This window comes from Cololabis saira, chromosome 6 (assembly GCF_033807715.1).
Source record: "Cololabis saira isolate AMF1-May2022 chromosome 6, fColSai1.1, whole genome shotgun sequence".
NCBI classification, from domain to species: domain Eukaryota; kingdom Metazoa; phylum Chordata; class Actinopteri; order Beloniformes; family Belonidae; genus Cololabis; species Cololabis saira.
Genome location: NC_084592.1, coordinates 28,992,844 through 29,011,463, shown reverse-complemented (window position 1 = coordinate 29,011,463; position 18,620 = coordinate 28,992,844). Strand labels below are relative to the sequence as shown.

The 18,620-nt window shown below is 41.3% G+C and overlaps 1 protein-coding gene across 5 annotated transcripts in view; it reads right to left on the bottom strand.

Annotated features, from left to right (window-relative positions):
• Positions 1–18,620, bottom strand: part of obsl1b (obscurin like cytoskeletal adaptor 1b) — a 69,397-nt gene that overhangs the window by 9,505 nt on the left and 41,272 nt on the right. For all 5 annotated transcript variants that reach the window (XM_061723907.1, XM_061723908.1, XM_061723909.1 and 2 more), the window contains 12 exons: positions 15,461–15,736; positions 15,087–15,362; positions 13,495–13,770; positions 13,133–13,408; positions 12,759–13,028; positions 12,363–12,629; positions 12,003–12,272; positions 9,679–9,945; positions 8,463–8,729; positions 7,897–8,009; positions 4,883–5,036; positions 2–163 (listed from right to left, as the gene is read on the bottom strand). In XM_061723907.1, coding sequence (XP_061579891.1) covers positions 2–163; positions 4,883–5,036; positions 7,897–8,009; positions 8,463–8,729; positions 9,679–9,945; positions 12,003–12,272; positions 12,363–12,629; positions 12,759–13,028; positions 13,133–13,408; positions 13,495–13,770; positions 15,087–15,362; positions 15,461–15,736 — 2,874 coding nt within the window. The remainder of the gene's footprint in view (position 1; positions 164–4,882; positions 5,037–7,896; positions 8,010–8,462; positions 8,730–9,678; positions 9,946–12,002; positions 12,273–12,362; positions 12,630–12,758; positions 13,029–13,132; positions 13,409–13,494; positions 13,771–15,086; positions 15,363–15,460; positions 15,737–18,620) is intronic.

The following is an 18,620-nucleotide window of genomic DNA, read 5'->3' as shown; positions in this document are numbered from 1 at the left end:
CCTTCCTGGCGGATCTTAATGGTGCTGGTGGGATGAATCAGTTCTCCATTTTTGTACCATTCCCCTGGAATGTCCTCCACAGAGAGTTCACAAACAAACACGGCATTCTGATCTTCTTGGATGTCCAGGTCTTCGAGGCCCTTCACCACAAGCAGCTCACGCTCTGCAAATAGATAGATAGACAACTTTATTCATCCTTTTTGGAGGTTCCCTTAGGGAAATTGCAATCTCCATCTCATTCAGACTCAGCAATGATATACACAGAAATGTACTGAAAACAGAAATGTACAGACATTTGACGGAGAAACAAAGGTGGAAAACCACCAGTACACTGCAGACTGAAATAAGATAAAAAACTACATTTCAACTTAAATGAAGATAATCTGTAAAGAAAGGCAATTTGTTCTATAAAGCTACATCAACAAAAAGTCAAACAAGGAAAGGTAAACAGATGAGTTGTTCACTCTCTGCTGTAGTACTTCCCAGATGTCAGCAGAGGGCAGTGCTGCTCCACCTAATCATCAAATCCTGCTCACAATACAGGATTATTAGGAGCACAACGGAACTGTCTTTTTTCAGAGCTTTGCCATACTCCAAAACTCACCAAATTTTGTACACACATAAGGTCTGGCAAAAATGTGATATTTTAAGGGTGCCTCAAATGGGCATGAAAAAATGGCATGTAATGGTTTAGCGCCACCTGTTGGCAACAAGAAACGTGCTTCGTATTACATTTGCATTGTCCGAGAGGCCTCAGATTTTCTGTCTCTGATCAGACACTGCCCTACCACATCCATGATGACACTTGGGTAACCTTTTTTGTCGTAACTGATAATGCACCACCGTCCAATGTGCTTTAGATCAGTGGTAACCTCTTTTTTCTCTGTCTGGATTTACATCACAACATTCTCAACATCTCCTTGATATTTCAGTTCCACTTAGAACCATTGATTAGAAAATATAATTTAGACTATTTCCTTACAATCAGTTTTTATCATTGAATACAAAAGTTTGAGAGTTGGTTTGTAAAACATCAATTTAAGATCATGATAAGAAGGCCTGGTGACCAATAATACTAAAAATCGCTGTATTTAGGTATCAGTCAGGGTTCCCTCTTTTGTCTCCAATGAATTCAAAATGCTGCAGCAAAACTTATTACTGGTACAAAAAAGTATGGGCACATCTTCCCTGTACTTGCTTCCCTTCTCTGGCTCCCTGTTGAATTTAATACCGATTCCAAGATCCTACTGATCACCTTCAACACATTTCATGGTCTTCGTCCAACTTAAATGTGAGATTTGTTTACCTGGTATGTTCCCTCCAGACCACTGAGCTCCTCAGATGGCGTCATTCTAACTATCTCCAGATCACAAAGGTCACAAAGGGAGACAAGATCTCAGATCATTTTATATCTTTCCTTAAAACGTTCCTTTTTTGAAGGGTCTTTGGTATCGTCTAATAAATATATTACATATTATTTGCTGCTGTTTTCTGCAGCTTTGGCCCCTCTCTTTTGGGTGAACAATCTTTAACAAGAAGGGACGTGTATTATATAGACAAGATCTTTGTTGAAGGGAATTTTACCCAGACTGGTTTGGCACATGGGGGGTGGTGGTGGCCGTAAGTGTGATGACCTGACCAACGCTGCTTGCAGCTCTAATTTCTACTATTAAAAGTTGAAAACATATTTTCAGTTTAAGATTCATCCATTTTCCAAGTCCATTTTCCCAGGTTTTCCACAATAATTTTATTTCAAATATTTACACAAGTCCTGGTCTTGGAAAGCTGTATTCATTTCTTATTAAACCTGTAGATTATAAGTATGTTTAGTCCTTATGTTGTATCAGATATTTCATTTTATTTTAATTTGCTATTTATTATTATTATCATCTTGTAGTAGTAAAATAAAGCAACTGATATTGTTTTGCCATCCACCTCTTTGGTGAAATGTGTGAAAAAGTTTCTTGACAAACATTTTAGGAAAAAAACAATGTAAAACTATTATATTTATTTTAAGAAAGGTAAAAAAATGTTTGTTTTATTTAATGACTTTTTCTATGATCAAAGCTGTGTATTTTCTATCTCAAAGCTTTGTGTTTAAGTTAGCAATTTTAGCTTAGCTAACAAGGCACTTCATTTGTGCTAATTATCTTTTTGTTTACTGAGGAAATTGATTGTTGGCAAATTGTAAATGTTGACAAATCTTCGTGAACAGCTCAGGGGATATAAAAGACTGCACAAGAGAAGTAGATAAACAGGAGCGGCAAATTATAGAAGGTGCTAATAAAGGTCAGTTTAAAAGTAGATAACCCAAACAAAGATGGCCGTCAGTGTTTATCTGTCATTGGGGCGGTGCAGTAAGTGATGTGTATTTATAGTCCTTATGCTCTAAAGTGGACATAGTTTAACATAGTTTAACCAAACTAATTTCCCATGATCATGGAAGTGATTTAGGGGATAACATTTTGATAAGACTTAGACTGAAAAAAGTACTAGCACTTTTAGCAGACTTATGTCTCCACTCCTCTTATGTACAAGCTAAAGAAGTCATCTCAAAATAACCAAACAATCACCAAGTAAAACTTTATTCCCAGACATTCTAACATCTGAAGTCACCATTATGCCCAAGTAACCTTCTTTTATTTATGTATTTATTTATTTATTTATTTATTTATTTATTTATTTATTTATTTATTTATTTATTTATTTATTTATTTATTTATTAATTAATTAATTTATATGTTCAATTGTATTATATCTGTTTTATTTGAAGTCCTCAGTTTGACTAACACTGGAACAGCAAAAGCTGCATATTAGTAAAAAACACATTGGTGGATGTAAACAACTCAGCTTTGACCAGATAGCTTTTATCTAAGAAAATGTATTTCTACATGAAATGAGACACAGCGTAAGGATGCAATAGTTGGTCAGACATTTGGAAAATTGACCATAATGGGAGATCTTTAGTCTTCCCATCTTAAAAAGAGGCTATGGGTAGCATTTCGAGGATATCCTTGGTTTAAGCCCTGAACAATCAAATTGTACAATTACTGATCTGGGGCCTCATTTATAAAGCTTGCTTGCACACAAAACAGGGCTTGAAAGATGCGCAAGCCACCTTCTATGCAAAGGTTGGGATTTCAAAAGAAAAAACGAACCGAAAAATCTGCGTATCTCTACGCCAACCCCGACCCTCCCGTAGGAACTTACTTAAGATATGGGGAACTGACGACGCAGGCGGTGAGGTGGTGAAATGAAGCCATATTCATGTCATACTCTTAATAATGTCATCACATATCAGACTTATAATATAATAGCGCTGATCATGTCCCTCTGTGTTTGAAGCACAGCGCCAGTCAGGACTCTGGTGCTGCTGCTGCAGCCGCAGAGCAGGACACGCCGGGAACCTCCTTCACCCACCGCTTCCAACTGGAGAGTGACTGAGGACAGAACAAATGAGGGGCTCCGTAGAGCGTTTAGGGGCTCTACGGAGCCCCTAAAGGGACACCGATTTTTTTATATATATAATGAGTTTTACGCACGCGTGAAACCTTTACGTACGGGTGTAAGCCTAAATTATGGTTCCGCGTTAAAACGACGCAGAGCCTACGCCGTAGGGCACGTGGCGACGCGCACCTACGCCGTAGGCTCTGCGTTGGTGTGACGCGGAACCATAAATCAGCCTTGAGCAGCACTGAGGGGAGAGGGGAGGGTAGGAGGGGGTGTGGGGATGCCGGGCCGTTCTCGCATCGTCTTCGCACAGGGTGTGTTGATGATTTGCAATTACAGGCTGAGCCTACCGCTAGTTTTTAAACTGTAAAAAGTGGGGGGGACAAAAACATGATTTTGAAAAGACGGGGGACATGTCCCCCCTGTTGCGCCAGGGCACTCACGGCGTTTAGCGCAGCAACGGCGTGCTGCCACTCACTCGCTTTATTTTATACTATTTATATACTTTTTCTACTTTTACTGTGACCACCAAATAATGTCGTTTTCCTGTCCTCCACATCATCCACAACATCTCGTTCTCAGTCTCCGTGAAATTCAGTGGCACGGTGGCTCGACACGTTCATTCATCCTGACGCACAAACAGGCTGCAGGAAGCCGCTGCGCATGCTCAGCAGGCTCATTCATATGCAAATACTACTTTGCATTGTCCATTTATGGTAAAAAGTGGGCGTGTAGAGGGCGGGATATGAGGCGGATTCAGCTGCGCAACCTTCCAGCTGGACTGTGATTTATAAAGCGAACATTGCGTTCAAGTGTGCGTGCACGCGGTTTTATAAATCCGGATTATTTTTTGCGCCCGCCATTTTCGGCTTTTGGCTTTACGTGCACTTTTAGTGTGGATCCTACGCACTCTTTTATAAATGAGGCCCCTGATCTGACTTCATTCAGCCTTTTCAGTTGCCGGCCCCAGGCTCTGGAATAAGCTCCCCTGTGACTTACGTGCGATCTCTGACCTGGGCCTTTTTAAATCTAAATTGAAAACTTATTTATTCAGGGTGGCTTTTAATACCCAGTAGTGTGGCAACACTTTTTTATACTTTGGTCTTGATGGTATGTTTTATTCTTGTTTTATTCTGCAAGCACTTTTTGTCTTGATTGTATGTTTATTATGTAAAGCACTTTGGTTCACCTGTAGGTCGATGTAAGGTGCTATATAAATAAAGTACATTTACATTTACATTATTTTTAATCATTACAATAAGGTCATTGGTATATGTTTGGAAAAACCACATTCTTTGACAAATTGTTGATACAAAATGATTGCAGATTCCATCTGGAGTTTTGGCTGATTTCATTATGAGCACTATTTAGAAACCACAGTACTGCAGAAGCTCTTGTCTATGATTTGTAGAATTTAGAAAGTATAATTTACCATAAACCTCCACCGTGCAGGATGTAGTAGTATCTCCAGCATCACAGGTGTAAATGCCAGAATCAGTTACATGGCATTTCATTATCTGAAGAAACCGTTTCCTTCCCATCGCATAAATGCGGAAGTCTTTGTTTGGCTTGATGTCAACCCCATCCTGAAAAACGTTTAAAAAAACAACCACAAGACAACAAATATTATGTCAAGCTTGGTCAAACAGTTTACAGGTCTTTTTTAAATCTAAAGTCATCAGCCCGCTTTGAAAAAAAAAAGTTAGTTTGACATTGCTTGAACTACACTGTACTCCAAAACTAGTTCACTAAACTGAATAGAAAAGAATAATACATCCAATAGTACATTACAGTGTTGCTGTTTATAATAATAATAATTAGGGGTGTCAAATTAGCGTGTTAATTGTGATTAATTAATTACAGGCATATTTAGCGTGTTATATTTTTTAATCGCTTGATCTATTTTTTAATCCCTAGCACCTTGAAGTGGACATTGATTGGCTGTCCCTGTGTTTGGGCTTGTTTAGCAAATGCTGTTAGGCTCCCATTGTAGCTGGCAGAGGTGTTTAATCCAGGTGCCATAAAGTAAAAACCCTGCCATGTTTCTGGATCAGCCTGTACATTTAGAACAGGTGTTTTTACTAACAACCTACCATCTACCTGCAGAGGAGCTGGTTTAGTTCAGTTGGAACAACTGCTGGACTGGATTTTTACTTTATGGCACCTGGATTATACACCTCTGGTAGCTGGACAGGCATGGGGGGGATGAACGGTGAGTAGCAGAGAAGTGAAAATGGAGGAGCATGTGAAAGTTGTCGGTCCAGTGAATGGGGAATTTACATTTCTAAAACGCCCCGACGGCACCATTGATAAAGGTAGAGTGATATATGTTCTTTGTAGAAAGGAATTTGCGTACCACAGAAGCAGCTCAAGTTTAACCTACCACATAAACGCAAAGCACCCGGTCACGAGCGCAGCCAGAGCTGACGTTAGCAGCAAAGATGTTACCACAGCAACGTTCTTCCCCAAACTAAACTGGAGGGGAGCAGCCCGCGCATGCGCCTGTCTGCGACAGAGAGGATGGCGAATGTTCTTGCCAAGTGGATGTAAATGGCTAGGATTGCATCTGCTCAAGTCTGTTAAAGAAATTAATGATTTTATAAAGCCACTTTCTTTTGTTATATATCAATCTTTTGATCTACTACAATAATGTAATGAATTTAAAGGGGACCTATTATGAAAAACACGTTTTTTCTTGATTTAACATATATAAAGTGGTCTCCCCTCACCCTGCCAGCAGAGGGGAGACGGAATCCCATGAATTTCTGCAAGCTCTCTGACCCCCGCCCGACAGAATCCCCCAGTGTCAAGTGATTTTTTTTGAGCCGATTACAATCTGATACAATCAGATTTCCATAGGTTCAGCCTCCGCTGCTGAAACCACGCCCACAACCAGCTCTCTCCGCCGGCTGGAGCTTCAGCCATTGTTCAGCAGCGGTGACTGTTTTCCACCGGTTTAAACAGCGAGGGACAGTTAAAATTAAGTTTTCCATCAACATTTACCCTCATAAAAGGATCAGTTCCAACAGCACGGACCCGGCAACTGCACACGAGTCAGCGGTAAGTTCCTTTTTTTTAATGTTATTTATATTTGTATGATCTTTGCATGGGCTAAGTATTTAGCTTAGCTCCGGAGCACCGGCGCCGCATACGGAGCTGCCGGAGCTGCTCACGGACCGGCCCGGCTCCAGTGTCCCCTAACGGAGCCACTCACTCGTTAGGTAAATTAGTAATACATTTTTTCTGTCTGGTTTCAGATCTTCCAAGCACCTGAAGCTGTTCAACCTTCAGAAAACGCACGGTCCTTCCTTGAGCCAGCAATAGTGCATAAATGTTATTTATATACAACTCATATTTTATTTTTTTAACAATAAAGTTGCCATTTGTGAAAATTCAGTGTTGTGATTTATTTACAGTTAACATGATTCATCTGTCTTGTAACATATGAAATGATGAGAAATCTTCCTCTGTGAAGACGAGTTGACTAAAGGATGATTTATGGTTCCGCGTTACACCAACGCAGAGCCTACGGCGTAGGGTACGCGTCGATTTAACGCAGAACCGTAAATCAGGCTTTAAGATCCGTTTACAGCGTGTAACTGAATGAGAGCGTCCGACTATCACGTCGAGCTGCATGACATCGGACGCTCTCTGTCCACACTGAAACCGTTAAACTCGCGGCCAGTTAGGACAGTCTAATACAAAAAAAATAAAGCCATGGAATTGATTTTGTCACAGAAGCTTCTCGCATGGGACACGTTTTGTGTACGACGCAGCCGGCTGCTCTGGCCGGAGCGAGGCTTATTCTCCTCCCCTGCTACACGTCATTCAAGCAGCCAATCAGCGCAGAGCCTCATTATCATAGCCCCCCCGCCCTTAGAATGAAGCACAGAAAAAGGCTTTAGAAGCGGTAAAACTAGTGACAGGGCCCACAGGCTGGATTTCTGATTTATGTAGAAAAAACAAGCTTTAGATTGTTTTTAAGACATTCAAGGCCTGTTTAAAATATACATTAAATGCCATAATATGTCCCCTTTAAAGGAAAAAACCTCAAGTTGAGTGCTTTTTTCAGCAATTTTTATGCAAGATTAAAAAAGATATTAAATAGATTAATTAATTACAGATCTTAATTAATTAATCTCTTAATCTTTTTAATCGCTTGGCAGCACTAATAATAATATATTTTCTAACCTAAAATACTAATTATTGATCTACTAATGAATTTAATTAAGCACTGGAGAAAAATCTATGTGCGAATACTTTCTCCATTTTTGGAAACATTGTGTAAGATTGGTTGGCTGTTAGCAGGTGATGCTAGTGTGTGGGATTATTTGTTAAAAGATTAGTTGACAGTTTGGTGATTATTTTTGCATGTATTGCTCTGGGAATATCTCTTTATCAGCATCATAAACGTGGCTACAAAAAGGAGAACAACCCGAGACGTACCTTCTTCCATTTCACATCAACGTTGTGTCTCGACAGCTCACACTCTACCGATATCAACGACCCATCGGGGAATTTCTGGTCCTCCAGTTTCCTGAAAATTGTCACTGGAGGTTCTGGTTCAGAAAAAAGATTTCACAGTTAAACACAAAAACACCCCTGTCTTACATTTCTAGTAACTTATTTATAGTACTTGGTTAATGTGATGACGTTTTAATTCGACTGTCATTAACTGAGTTTCATTCCTAGCTCAAAGCGGTGATGCGGAGTGAGTGACAAGCATGGACTGGATAGTTTTTTTAAGGTGGAATTTAAACTAGCACCTGTCTGAAAACACTGAGGAGAGCCACTGGTTTTCATTGGATCATTCAAGGCTATTTTGTGTTAGTAACATAATCCTGCATGAAGGCAATGGTAGCAGAGCCATCATTATTATCATGCCTTTAGTGAATACCGTTGAGAGGATCATTCTAGCTGCTTGTCTGAAGACACAACAAAACTTGTAAAGTATTATTTTTGTAGTTGGTGATTATGGAGTAATGCATTTTGTCCTGAAGTACAGTACTTACCCTTCACTACCAGCCTGGCAGATGTCTTCTGATTCTCTACACTAAACACAAAGGTGGCAGTGTCTTCTACTGACAGATTAGAGATGGTGAGGCTGTGAACTTGTCCTTTGGAGCTCATTCGGAAGTGATTTGTGGGTTTAAGCTGGATTCCGTTTCTGGTCCAAGTGCCGGGGACATTGGGATGGGAGAGCTCTACCTCAAAAGAGGATGTTTCTCTCTCAGTGGTTTTAATATCATTCAGCCCCTTCTTGATTGTGATCCTTCGAGCTGCAGAGCAGTGAGACACAAAAAAAATGTTATGTTCGGCAGAATTGAGTGGGAACAAGAATTTCCTTTCCAGCGTAACAATTAACAGAAATTGTGTTGTCTTTCTTTTACATAATTGGCTTTAGAAACTCCTCTGTACACATGAGTTCAACAAAACAAACTGGCGCTCATTGACCTGCTGATTTTAGCCATTTGAGCACTGGGCTTTACACAAAAGCCTGCTCTGAAACTGCCAACATTTTTCACTTATTCTAACACAGACAAGCATTTCGGATGGAAAAAAAGGAGTGTTTATTTTGGAGACCTGATGACAACAACCTCAGTTTTGAAGGCCAGGGTGTAAATTTAGAAGCAATGAGAAGAGATCCAAATTCATAGGAGGTGCCAACAGCAGCCTGACGTCCTGGCTCCCCCACGCCCACCCACACCAGTGTTGAAAGAACAGCCTTTAATTCACCCACTCTCATGTGGATCAAAGGACTAAGAAATATAAGCACAAAGACAAACAGAGTAAGTAAACTGTATTCCCTACAAGATGTTTTACAGTGTGTCAAACTTTATACTTTGGGAAGCTGGAGAAGCATTTCTCCACTTGGAATTTACTTTATTAGTTTGCTAAAATATAAAAACAGCAGCATCTTTGTTTTGTTTTCAACAAAGCAATTCCCTTATTAAAGCAGCCGGTGCAGGCGATGAGTTTGACTCGTGTTATCAGAGATTTGTCGATACAGGAGTCAGGCGATTTTGGGATATCACCTGTTAGTTACCATCACATCCCAGTACAAAATGGTCCCCCAAGTCTCTGGTCACTCAAATTACTCCCACTCAGTTCATTGAGATTTGACCTCAGAAGCGGTATTGATGGTGGGTGCACAAGAAGAAGTGGAGTTGTCGGTAACAGCAGTAAACAAACAACAACAGGGAATAGTGAGAACACATGGACACTCACGCTCCACTGTGAGCTGGGCCTGCGTGCGGTCGTGGAGGGTTTCACAGCTGTAGGTGCCCCGGTCAGACGTGGCCAGCTTGTGGATGGTGAGGCTTCGTTTTGGGCCCATGTGTTTCAGGGTATATTTGACGCCTGGGTGGATCAGCACCCCTTGTCTCATCCACTGAACCTCTCCAGAGTCCAGACTCACCTCTACCTCTAGAGTTGCTTCGCTGTACTCTTCAGCTGCAACTGGTGTCATCTTCTTGGTGAACAGCACCTGTTCCTCTTCAACAATAATGGGGGAGATTAGTAGATATGTACAGTGTCAATTATAGGTATGTTAACCCCTTGGAATGATCTGGTTTTTCTGCATTAGTTTGCAATAAAATATGATCAGCTAAACCACATTGTTAGTCAAGCACAATGTGTGTAAGTTGATAACATGCAAACCTTTATCATTTCATGTCATCACATGCATTAACTACTCACAAAACTGGAGGAATAAAGAAAGTGAGATATTTGAGTTAATAGGTGGTCAATGCTCCCTTGGCAGTAGTGATTTCAGGCTAATCTTTCATGAGGAATGTTTGACCATTGGTCTTTAACAGGACTGCTTCAGCTCAGGTGTGATTGAACAGTTATCTGGGGGTCATTTCAGAGCATATCTACAGAGTGAACATCTGAGCTCCCACTAGGCCACTCCAAAATGCTAATTTTCTGTCTGAAACCCATTTTGTGGATTTTCTTCATTGGGTTTGGTGCCCTGCTGCATCTCACACCTTCTACTAAACTTGGTTTGGAGCGCAGCGGCTTCCCACGTCCTGCCATGGACACCCTTCAATGACTTAGGACTGGTAGATTCATTAACAGAGATGTTTGCACATTCCAGTGATGTCTCTCAAGGCTTTTGCTGTTACTTGTGGTATTCTTATTGTGCCTTTGCAGTAATCATAGCTGGGTGCCCACTTCTAGCAAGAGCTGTCCCTATATAAAGACAGTTTGCCTAACTGTGGACGAATGGATGTCTTATCAAACTGAGATGACTTTGTATCTCTTCCCAGCGATGTAGAGGTCTGCTACTCTTGAGTACCGTATTTTTCTTCCTCCGCTAGGGGGAGTGCTAACCGGAATTATAAAAAAAACTACTAAGACAAAAAAAACCCTAAGACAAAATAAATGCAAAGAAGAATACGCTACTTCTTCTTTAGCAGATAGAAGTAGGTAGAAGCAGATTTCAAACAGATAAATAGATAATAAATACTGGTTATTTTCTCTTGGTTCTGTCCCGTTTTAATCAGCAAAGTATAATAAAAGACAGAAAAGACATTGTTAGGAAAGGATCTATTTAGGTACAAACATGTACGTCATTTACAGTTCAAAATCGTTCTCTACATGTAGTAAATATCTAATCTAACAACATAAATATCTGCGGCTTGCATATCTTTTTTTTTAAATAGAGCGGATGCGGCCTATATACAGGTGCGGCTTGTCTATCTTTTTTCATAATTTTTTTAAAAATAGAGCGGGTGCGACTTATATACGTGCGGCTTATAGTCCAGAAAATACAGTATATGTCTTCAGAGATTTCTTTTTTGTGATGCATGGTTCACATCAGTAGATGCTTCTTCTTAAATGGAAAAAAATTGTAAAGGTTTCAGTGTCTTTAAGTTAAAAAGAAAGAAACAAAGAAACAAATCTAAACCACACTGCCAAGCCATTTTTATTAATTTTACTCCAGGTGTACAAACTACTGATTCCAATGACCTGCTTTTATATTATCTTTGGTCTGTGGGTTCTCCTGTGCCTTTTGTGTAATGGGTTTGTTTAAATGTGCTTGTGTTTAAAGATTTGATTACATTTTGTGGCAAATTAAAACAGAAAATGAGGTAATTCCAAGGGGTTCACACATTTTCATTTTTTTTTGCCAGTGGATGTTAATTATAATATTTGTTTGGGTTATCCGTTGCTTGTTAAATCTCCTCTAAAGGCACAACTAGACACTGTGAAATACAATCCAGACCAAATAAAGCCAGTGACATTGCATGGCAAGTTCAGAGCAATGATCTGATAAGCTTTGCACATGCAGCGCAAGATATGCCAAAACCACAGCGCCACTTGTCTCTGTCAGTAACCAGAGAAATTTAGTAGCACAAACCACTAAGTGCTTGTGTAAGAAGATGTCTCTTCTAGGCTTAAAATTGATTTGAAATTGCAATTTCTCAGACAGTTGGGAAGGGCCCCAACTCTTACTTTAATCTGATTCATGCTGGTACTGTTGTGTACTGCTCTCAGTGGAATTATATGATGATGAAGTGTGAGTGGAAGGGGCAACAAAAACTCACCTTGAACCTGAAGTTCTGCCTCTGAAACCAACCCCTCTGCATCAGCTGTTACTTTGCCGCCATCGGAAACCATGCAGTTGTTGATGCAGAGCATGTGGCAGAGTCCCTTAGTGGAAATGAGCGTGCGGTCACTCTGGGCAGCTTGCTTGCCATTTAGACGCCAAACCAACTTGGTGTCCGCTGGCGAAACCACACACTTAAACACTGCGTTCTCCCCTTCACAGACGGTGATATTACGAAGCTCTGCTATGAACTCAACAACACGGGGGGCTATAAAAAACAAATAGTTCAGACTGATTTATTCTGCTTGAATATCAATCTTTATAATCTTTATAAAGCTGAAGGACAAGAGTGAATTACTTTCTATAGTGACCGTGGCTGAAGTCTTGTCATCGGTGGATTCGCAGGTATATTCTCCAGCGTCCTCCTCCACTATCTGGTGGATGGTGAAGCTTCGCTCTCTACCTTGTGCTCGTATTGTATAACGACGGCTCGTAGAGATCTCTTTGCCATCTTTTAGCCACTGAACATCTCCTTTGGGCTTGGTGACGTCACATTGTAATGTAAGGCTTTTACCCTTCAGGGCAACCGTGTTCTCCAACCGCCGGATAAATTTCACTTTCATTTCTGTTTGATAAAATACAAATAAACTTGCCTGAAATTCAATTTTCAAATTTCAAATATTATTACACATATGAAAGAAGTGTTTTCCTGGCCTTAAAAGTCTTATAAAAACAAAGAAAGTGAAATTATTACCTTTGACTGAAAGACTGAAATACATTTTGTCTGTGCTTACGTCACAGACATATTCTCCAGTATCGGACAGCTGCAGTGGATTAATGGTGAGCTTGTGAGTTTTATCCTCGCAGGAGATGTGAATGTTGTCTTTATTTAATAGCTGGCCATCTTTCAGCCATCGAACATTTGGTGTTTCATGGCTCACAGTGGCACACAGAGTGACGCTCTCATTTTCATAAGCTGAGATGTTATTTCTCGCCTTTTTATTCACAAACTTAGCCGGTAAACCTGAGGGGAAAAAAAATGATTTGAGGTTCCAATGCATGCATAAAATAGTCAAAAAACCAAGAAATATAATTCTGAAATAAGTCTCAAAATCCTTTAAATGTTACCTTGCACATCCACGATTGTTACCAGTTTGTCATCGATGGCATCGCAGATGTATTCTCCAGAATCTGAAGGCTGGAGTCCAGAGAGAACAAGCTTCCTCACAACTTCATAGCAGTTAATTTTGATGCGACTGCTTGGTTGGAGTATTTTACCGTTCCACAACCAGTTAACAACCGCATTTGGTTTAGAGACTTCACATTCCAAAATGAGGTCATCTCCTTCTACAAGTATATGATGCTCTGGATTGCCGGAGTTTCCAATGATCTGTACAGGAGGCTCTGAACACAAGACACAGAAACATTAATCGTTTCTTGAAGGGGAACAAAGAAGGATATCATTTATTATCATGTGCTAATATGATTACCTTTGACAGTGATATGAAAGACCATGTTATCATCCACTGCATCGCAGGTATAGACCCCCGAATCTTCCACTCCAGCATTTAGGACAACCAGCGATCGGAAAACTCCCTGTTCTTCACGACAGTATCGCTCAGTGTCATCAATCAGCTTATCGTCTTTGTACCAGCTGACCGAAGCATTGGCTCTTGAGAGCTCACACACAAGAATTATATCATCGGAGATTAAAAACTGTTTTTCTGTCTTTGCTTCCGGTTTGCCGAGAATTTTCACTGGCAGTTCTGTGAATGGATGAAAGAGGAGGAAAGAAAAACATTTTTGTAATCATTGCAAGGCAAAAAAGGAAATAAAAAAGAAAACCTTAGTTTTTGTTGAATAACAGAAGATTTTCAACGTCTCAAAATATGCTGGTTATTGCACGCTTGGAGAAACCTATTCATTAAAGAACTCATTACTCATTGTTTTCATTCATTTTTTTTACTTTGGCCATAATGCGGAACATCAACATTGGAAAAACATTGTTTTACATGTAGAAATGAGCAGGTTATATACACTATATAATAAAACATTGCGTGTCACGTCATAACAGTTGTTTCAACGGCAATGGCGAGCTATTTTCAAAACTGCAAGGAACTGTCTAATCTGCAGTATGCTAAAAATACTCACTACTCCTCTCAAAATCCCACCTCTGCCCCAACTTCCACATTTGAGTTCCGAATCTCTGGATGGGTGTCAAGTTAAGTTAATCTTCTCCCATATCGCTATATATAATACCTAATAAAAGAGGCTTGAACAAAGGCTTGACCCCAAAATGTCAAGTATGTGTATGTGTAAGTATTTGTAGCCTTAATTGTGTGAGCTGACTGACAGAACTACCGTGGGTAATGTGAAACTATGATCTTTCATTGTTTTAGGACATCACGTTTGGTCATTCCATAAAATTTCAGCAGCTTGATTTTAATTTGGTACATTTGCAAAAATCATTAATGACAAAACTGTGTCTCATGAGGATGATCTAGGACAGGAGAACCAGAGTAAGATCAGCTAAGTCGCCTCCTGTGGTTTATTATTTACTAGTTTCGGGATTTAATGTAACTGGTTTCAGTCACCACCACCTGGTCAGTCAACAGTATCTGCATGTTTGGTTCACACTATTATGGGGTGGTCTGATAGTGTGCGCAGATATTGCTGGCATCAGTTTCCAGTTTATTTATATTTCAGGAGGACACTTGCAAGCACAGCTACAACTTTCTGCGGCAAGATGCCATCCCATCGGGTTTGTATTTAGTAAGGATCAAGTTTGTTTTTTAGTAGGATGATCAGTTGTAAAACAGCTTTAGGCAATGAGAAGGAGAAATCTTTGTTTCGTGAACATTAGGGATATCTTTCTAGTCGTTCTAAGAAGGCAATGATTTAGTTGATATTTGTGAAGTTGTTCTGTCATAGAGATCGAACATCGAGTTGGCAGCTTGTAAATTTGGCAACTGGTTGGTAGAAAACACAACAGTTTTGACATTTTGTAAGTTTTGGGTGTCATAGTATTGAGCTTGAAGGTGGATATGATTTTAAAATCTACCGGTTGTATAAAATAACCTACCTTGCACTTTCACATTGAAATCCATCACATCATCTTTTGCATCACAAACATATTGCCCAGCATCCTCCACTGTGGGAGAGTGAATGGTTAATTGACGCATCACGCCATCCTCAAAGATGGTTACATTTCTGGAGTCCTCCACTTCCTCCCCGTTCTTCTTCCAGGTGACTTTGGCATTTGGTCTCGAAACTTCACAGTCCAGGATCAGATTCTCCCCAACCAATCGTTCCACTCTGCTGGCCATCTTCCGTGGACGTATGAAGCGAACAGGAGGCTCTGTGTATTAATAAGACTTTGTCTTAGAAAATGATAAGCCACAAAGAGTATATGGATGAAATCCTAATTTCTTTTCTTTTCATTTTCATTTATTTTACCTGCTATGTTTACAATAAATGTCACGGAATCATCTGCTGTGTCGCACACATATTCTGCTGAATCTTTGACAGTAGTTTCAGGTATAATGAGTCTTCTGTAGACACCATCCACCTCCAGAATAAGGTTGTCATTCTCTTCTACCTCAAGCCCATCTCGATACCAGCGTACTACTGCGTTGACCCGTGATATCTCACAGCTCAGCACCATCCTCTCCGAGGTCTGCTGACACAGTTCCATCTGTGACTGACTCGGCGAAATAATTTGTACTGGAGGTTCTGGAAATACATATCAAGACAGAGACATGCATTATTTATTTTCTAAAATGACATGTGACCAAAAAAACACTCTTGTATCAGACTTTCATTTGAATGTGACAAAAAAACGGCACCTGTGAGGATGCCACATTTGAGTCAACAACCAAAGCAATCATATTTCTCAGGTCATATTGAAGTGGGAGAGCTGACTGGGGGGAAACCAAAACTTGTTGAATTCTACTCGGTGTTAAAATAACACTAAGGGCCTGATTTACTAAAGGTTTGCGTGTGTAAAAACGTGTGCAAACTTGACAGCACCCGTAAACCAAAGTGCCAGCTGATCTACTAACAGCGTGCAAACAGGACTGCGCCTCTCAAATGCGCAAAATAGCACACGCAATTCATTTAGTACTTTTGCCCTGATGAATAATCAATATGGGGCGTACCCGCCAGAAATCGCTAAATACTGGGAGGGGAAGATGCAAAATGGTCCATTTACCACGCGCAATGAGATTTACCAAGCCTGAAAGTTATTGCGGGGATTGTGATTGCGTCTGTATTTAATACGTTCGAAAGGAAGGTGCTAATCTCCACATGCAAAAGGAGAAATATTTTATTTGAATGTTAAATCGAGTATTATTCAGCAAAAGGTTGCCACAGCCACAGGAGGCACATTCATTTTTTTATTTGTGATAATAAATAAATCCCGTGTTTTCATGGAGAAAAAAGTGTTTCTTATTGTGCGCCTGTTCTGCAGTTGTCACCCCGGTGTTGTGCCGTATTCAGCACCCCTGCCGTGAAAAGCACCCCCTCGTCTGACAAAAATGATATTCTCATTCCGTGTCATGTTCTGTTTAGCGTCCAGTTTTGTGTTAATGATTCATGTTTAAATGCGCTCATGGATTCCACAATAGTCATACTTTCCCACAATCACATAACAAAAATCGGGTAAATGGTTATTGATGTCATTAATTACCGTATTTTCGCGACCATATGGCGCACTGTGTGGAAAGGCGCACCCTCAGTTTTGTGTGTCATTTTTGGTTTTAAAACACACATATGGCGCACCGACCCAAAAGGCGCCGTCTACGGAGACGGAGCTGCACACACGCACGCTGCAGAACACACACGCGCTAAAAATACAGCGGAAGCAAAACTTAGTTTGATATTTTATTTCACTTTTCACATCAATCAAACCCTTCAAAGGTTCATATTCTGTTTCTGCATTAAATAATTTAAAAAAACCACCGGGTTGCTGCACATAAACCTGTCTCAGCCACTGATCATCTCCTCATCCATCCAGCCCTTTTCATTTCACTCTGGCTGGAAAAGTCTCTTTAGGGAACGCTTTTCTTTTAAAAATCCCGACCGCGGCGGTCCCGGGTCCCGCTCCCCGTCTGCTCCCTCGCGCTGGACCGGGTCCGCTCCCCGTCTGCTCCCTCGCGCTGGACCGGGTCCCGGGTCCCGGTCCCGGTCCGCCCCCCCCCCCCCCGCGCTGGTCCCGCGGCGGTCCCGGGTCCCGGGACCGCCGCGCTGGACCCGCTCACACACACGCGCTGTCGGGGAGCCGGTACCGGGTTGTATGCGACAGGAGCTCCGTTAATTCAGCTGCCAGTCCGAATTTCCAGACCTGTCTCAGCTTCTTGATCATCATCCTTTCATCCAGCCCCCTCTTTTCATTCACCCTATATGACTCCGGCTGGAAACGTCTTATGCAAAGTTTTTATTTTAAAAATCCCCACAGTTTCTGTCCATCAGCTGCGCCAGGCCAGCGCCACATAAACCAGTAAGTGTGTGTCGCGCTGCGAAAAACACCCGCGCATGTCGGGATCCGGTACCGGGTTTATAACCGACAGATTTGGCTGCAAATTTCGGAGGGTGAAGCTGATCTGACCTGAGACAGACCCCAGAAATCTCTGCTCGTAAAACGGCCGGGAACCAGGTCATCGGACCCGCTTTGGGAACCAGGAAGTCGGCTGCAGCAGCGCGCATCGCCGCGCTGCTCCAGCCGCGGCTTTAACCGGGGAAAGTGACCGCTTCCGACCGGCCGGGACCGGAGGAGCCCACATGGACTTGTAGTAGGGACTCCCGGGGTAAGAGCACCGGCACTTCAGCCGGATCTGCCCCGGGGATGCGGCGATCGGACCCGCAAACCCACGGCAGGTGCATCCTCGGTTCTGACATGCAAAACACACGCGCTGCAGAACACGCACACACAAGTGTGCTTATTTAAATAGAGCGGAGCAAAACTTAGTTTGGTTGTATTTTACACATCAAGCAAATCCTTAAAAGTTTTCATCATCTGTTTCCGCATTAAACAGCTCAGTGGATGGTCTCATTCACGTCGCAACTCACGGGGGTTTCACCCGCCCCCTTCTCTTTTTACAGTTCTCATGGTGGCCGGCCTGACATTACCGTAATTCAGGTAATAGACACGGCGCACCGTTTCTTAAGGCGCCCGGCACATTTAAAAAAAAAAAAAAAAAAAAAAGTTGCGCCTTATGGTCGCGAAAATACGGTAATAGCCTGCTTACTGTGTTGTCTTCCATAATATTTGTCAATATATATAATATAAACTCCTTATGTGTTTGTGTGAGTGTGTATATATAAATATATTGAAGTGTCAGTGTGTTGTTTTTTTTTCTTGGTCTACTTATCATTGAATATACGAGGGGGTGCTTTTCACGGCAGGGGTGCTGAATACGGCACAACAATTTGCCTCTTCCACTAATATCTCTAACTCCAACTCGTCAAATTAAATTTTGCGCTTGCGACTATATCCTGCTTTCCATCCAGACTCTCCATGGCGCAAAGTTTGCGCCGCAAACCGTAAGACGCGCAACACCTCATTTAAATACTGAGGTTTGCACCTGTTATCAATTGCGCACGCAATCTTAGTTGATCA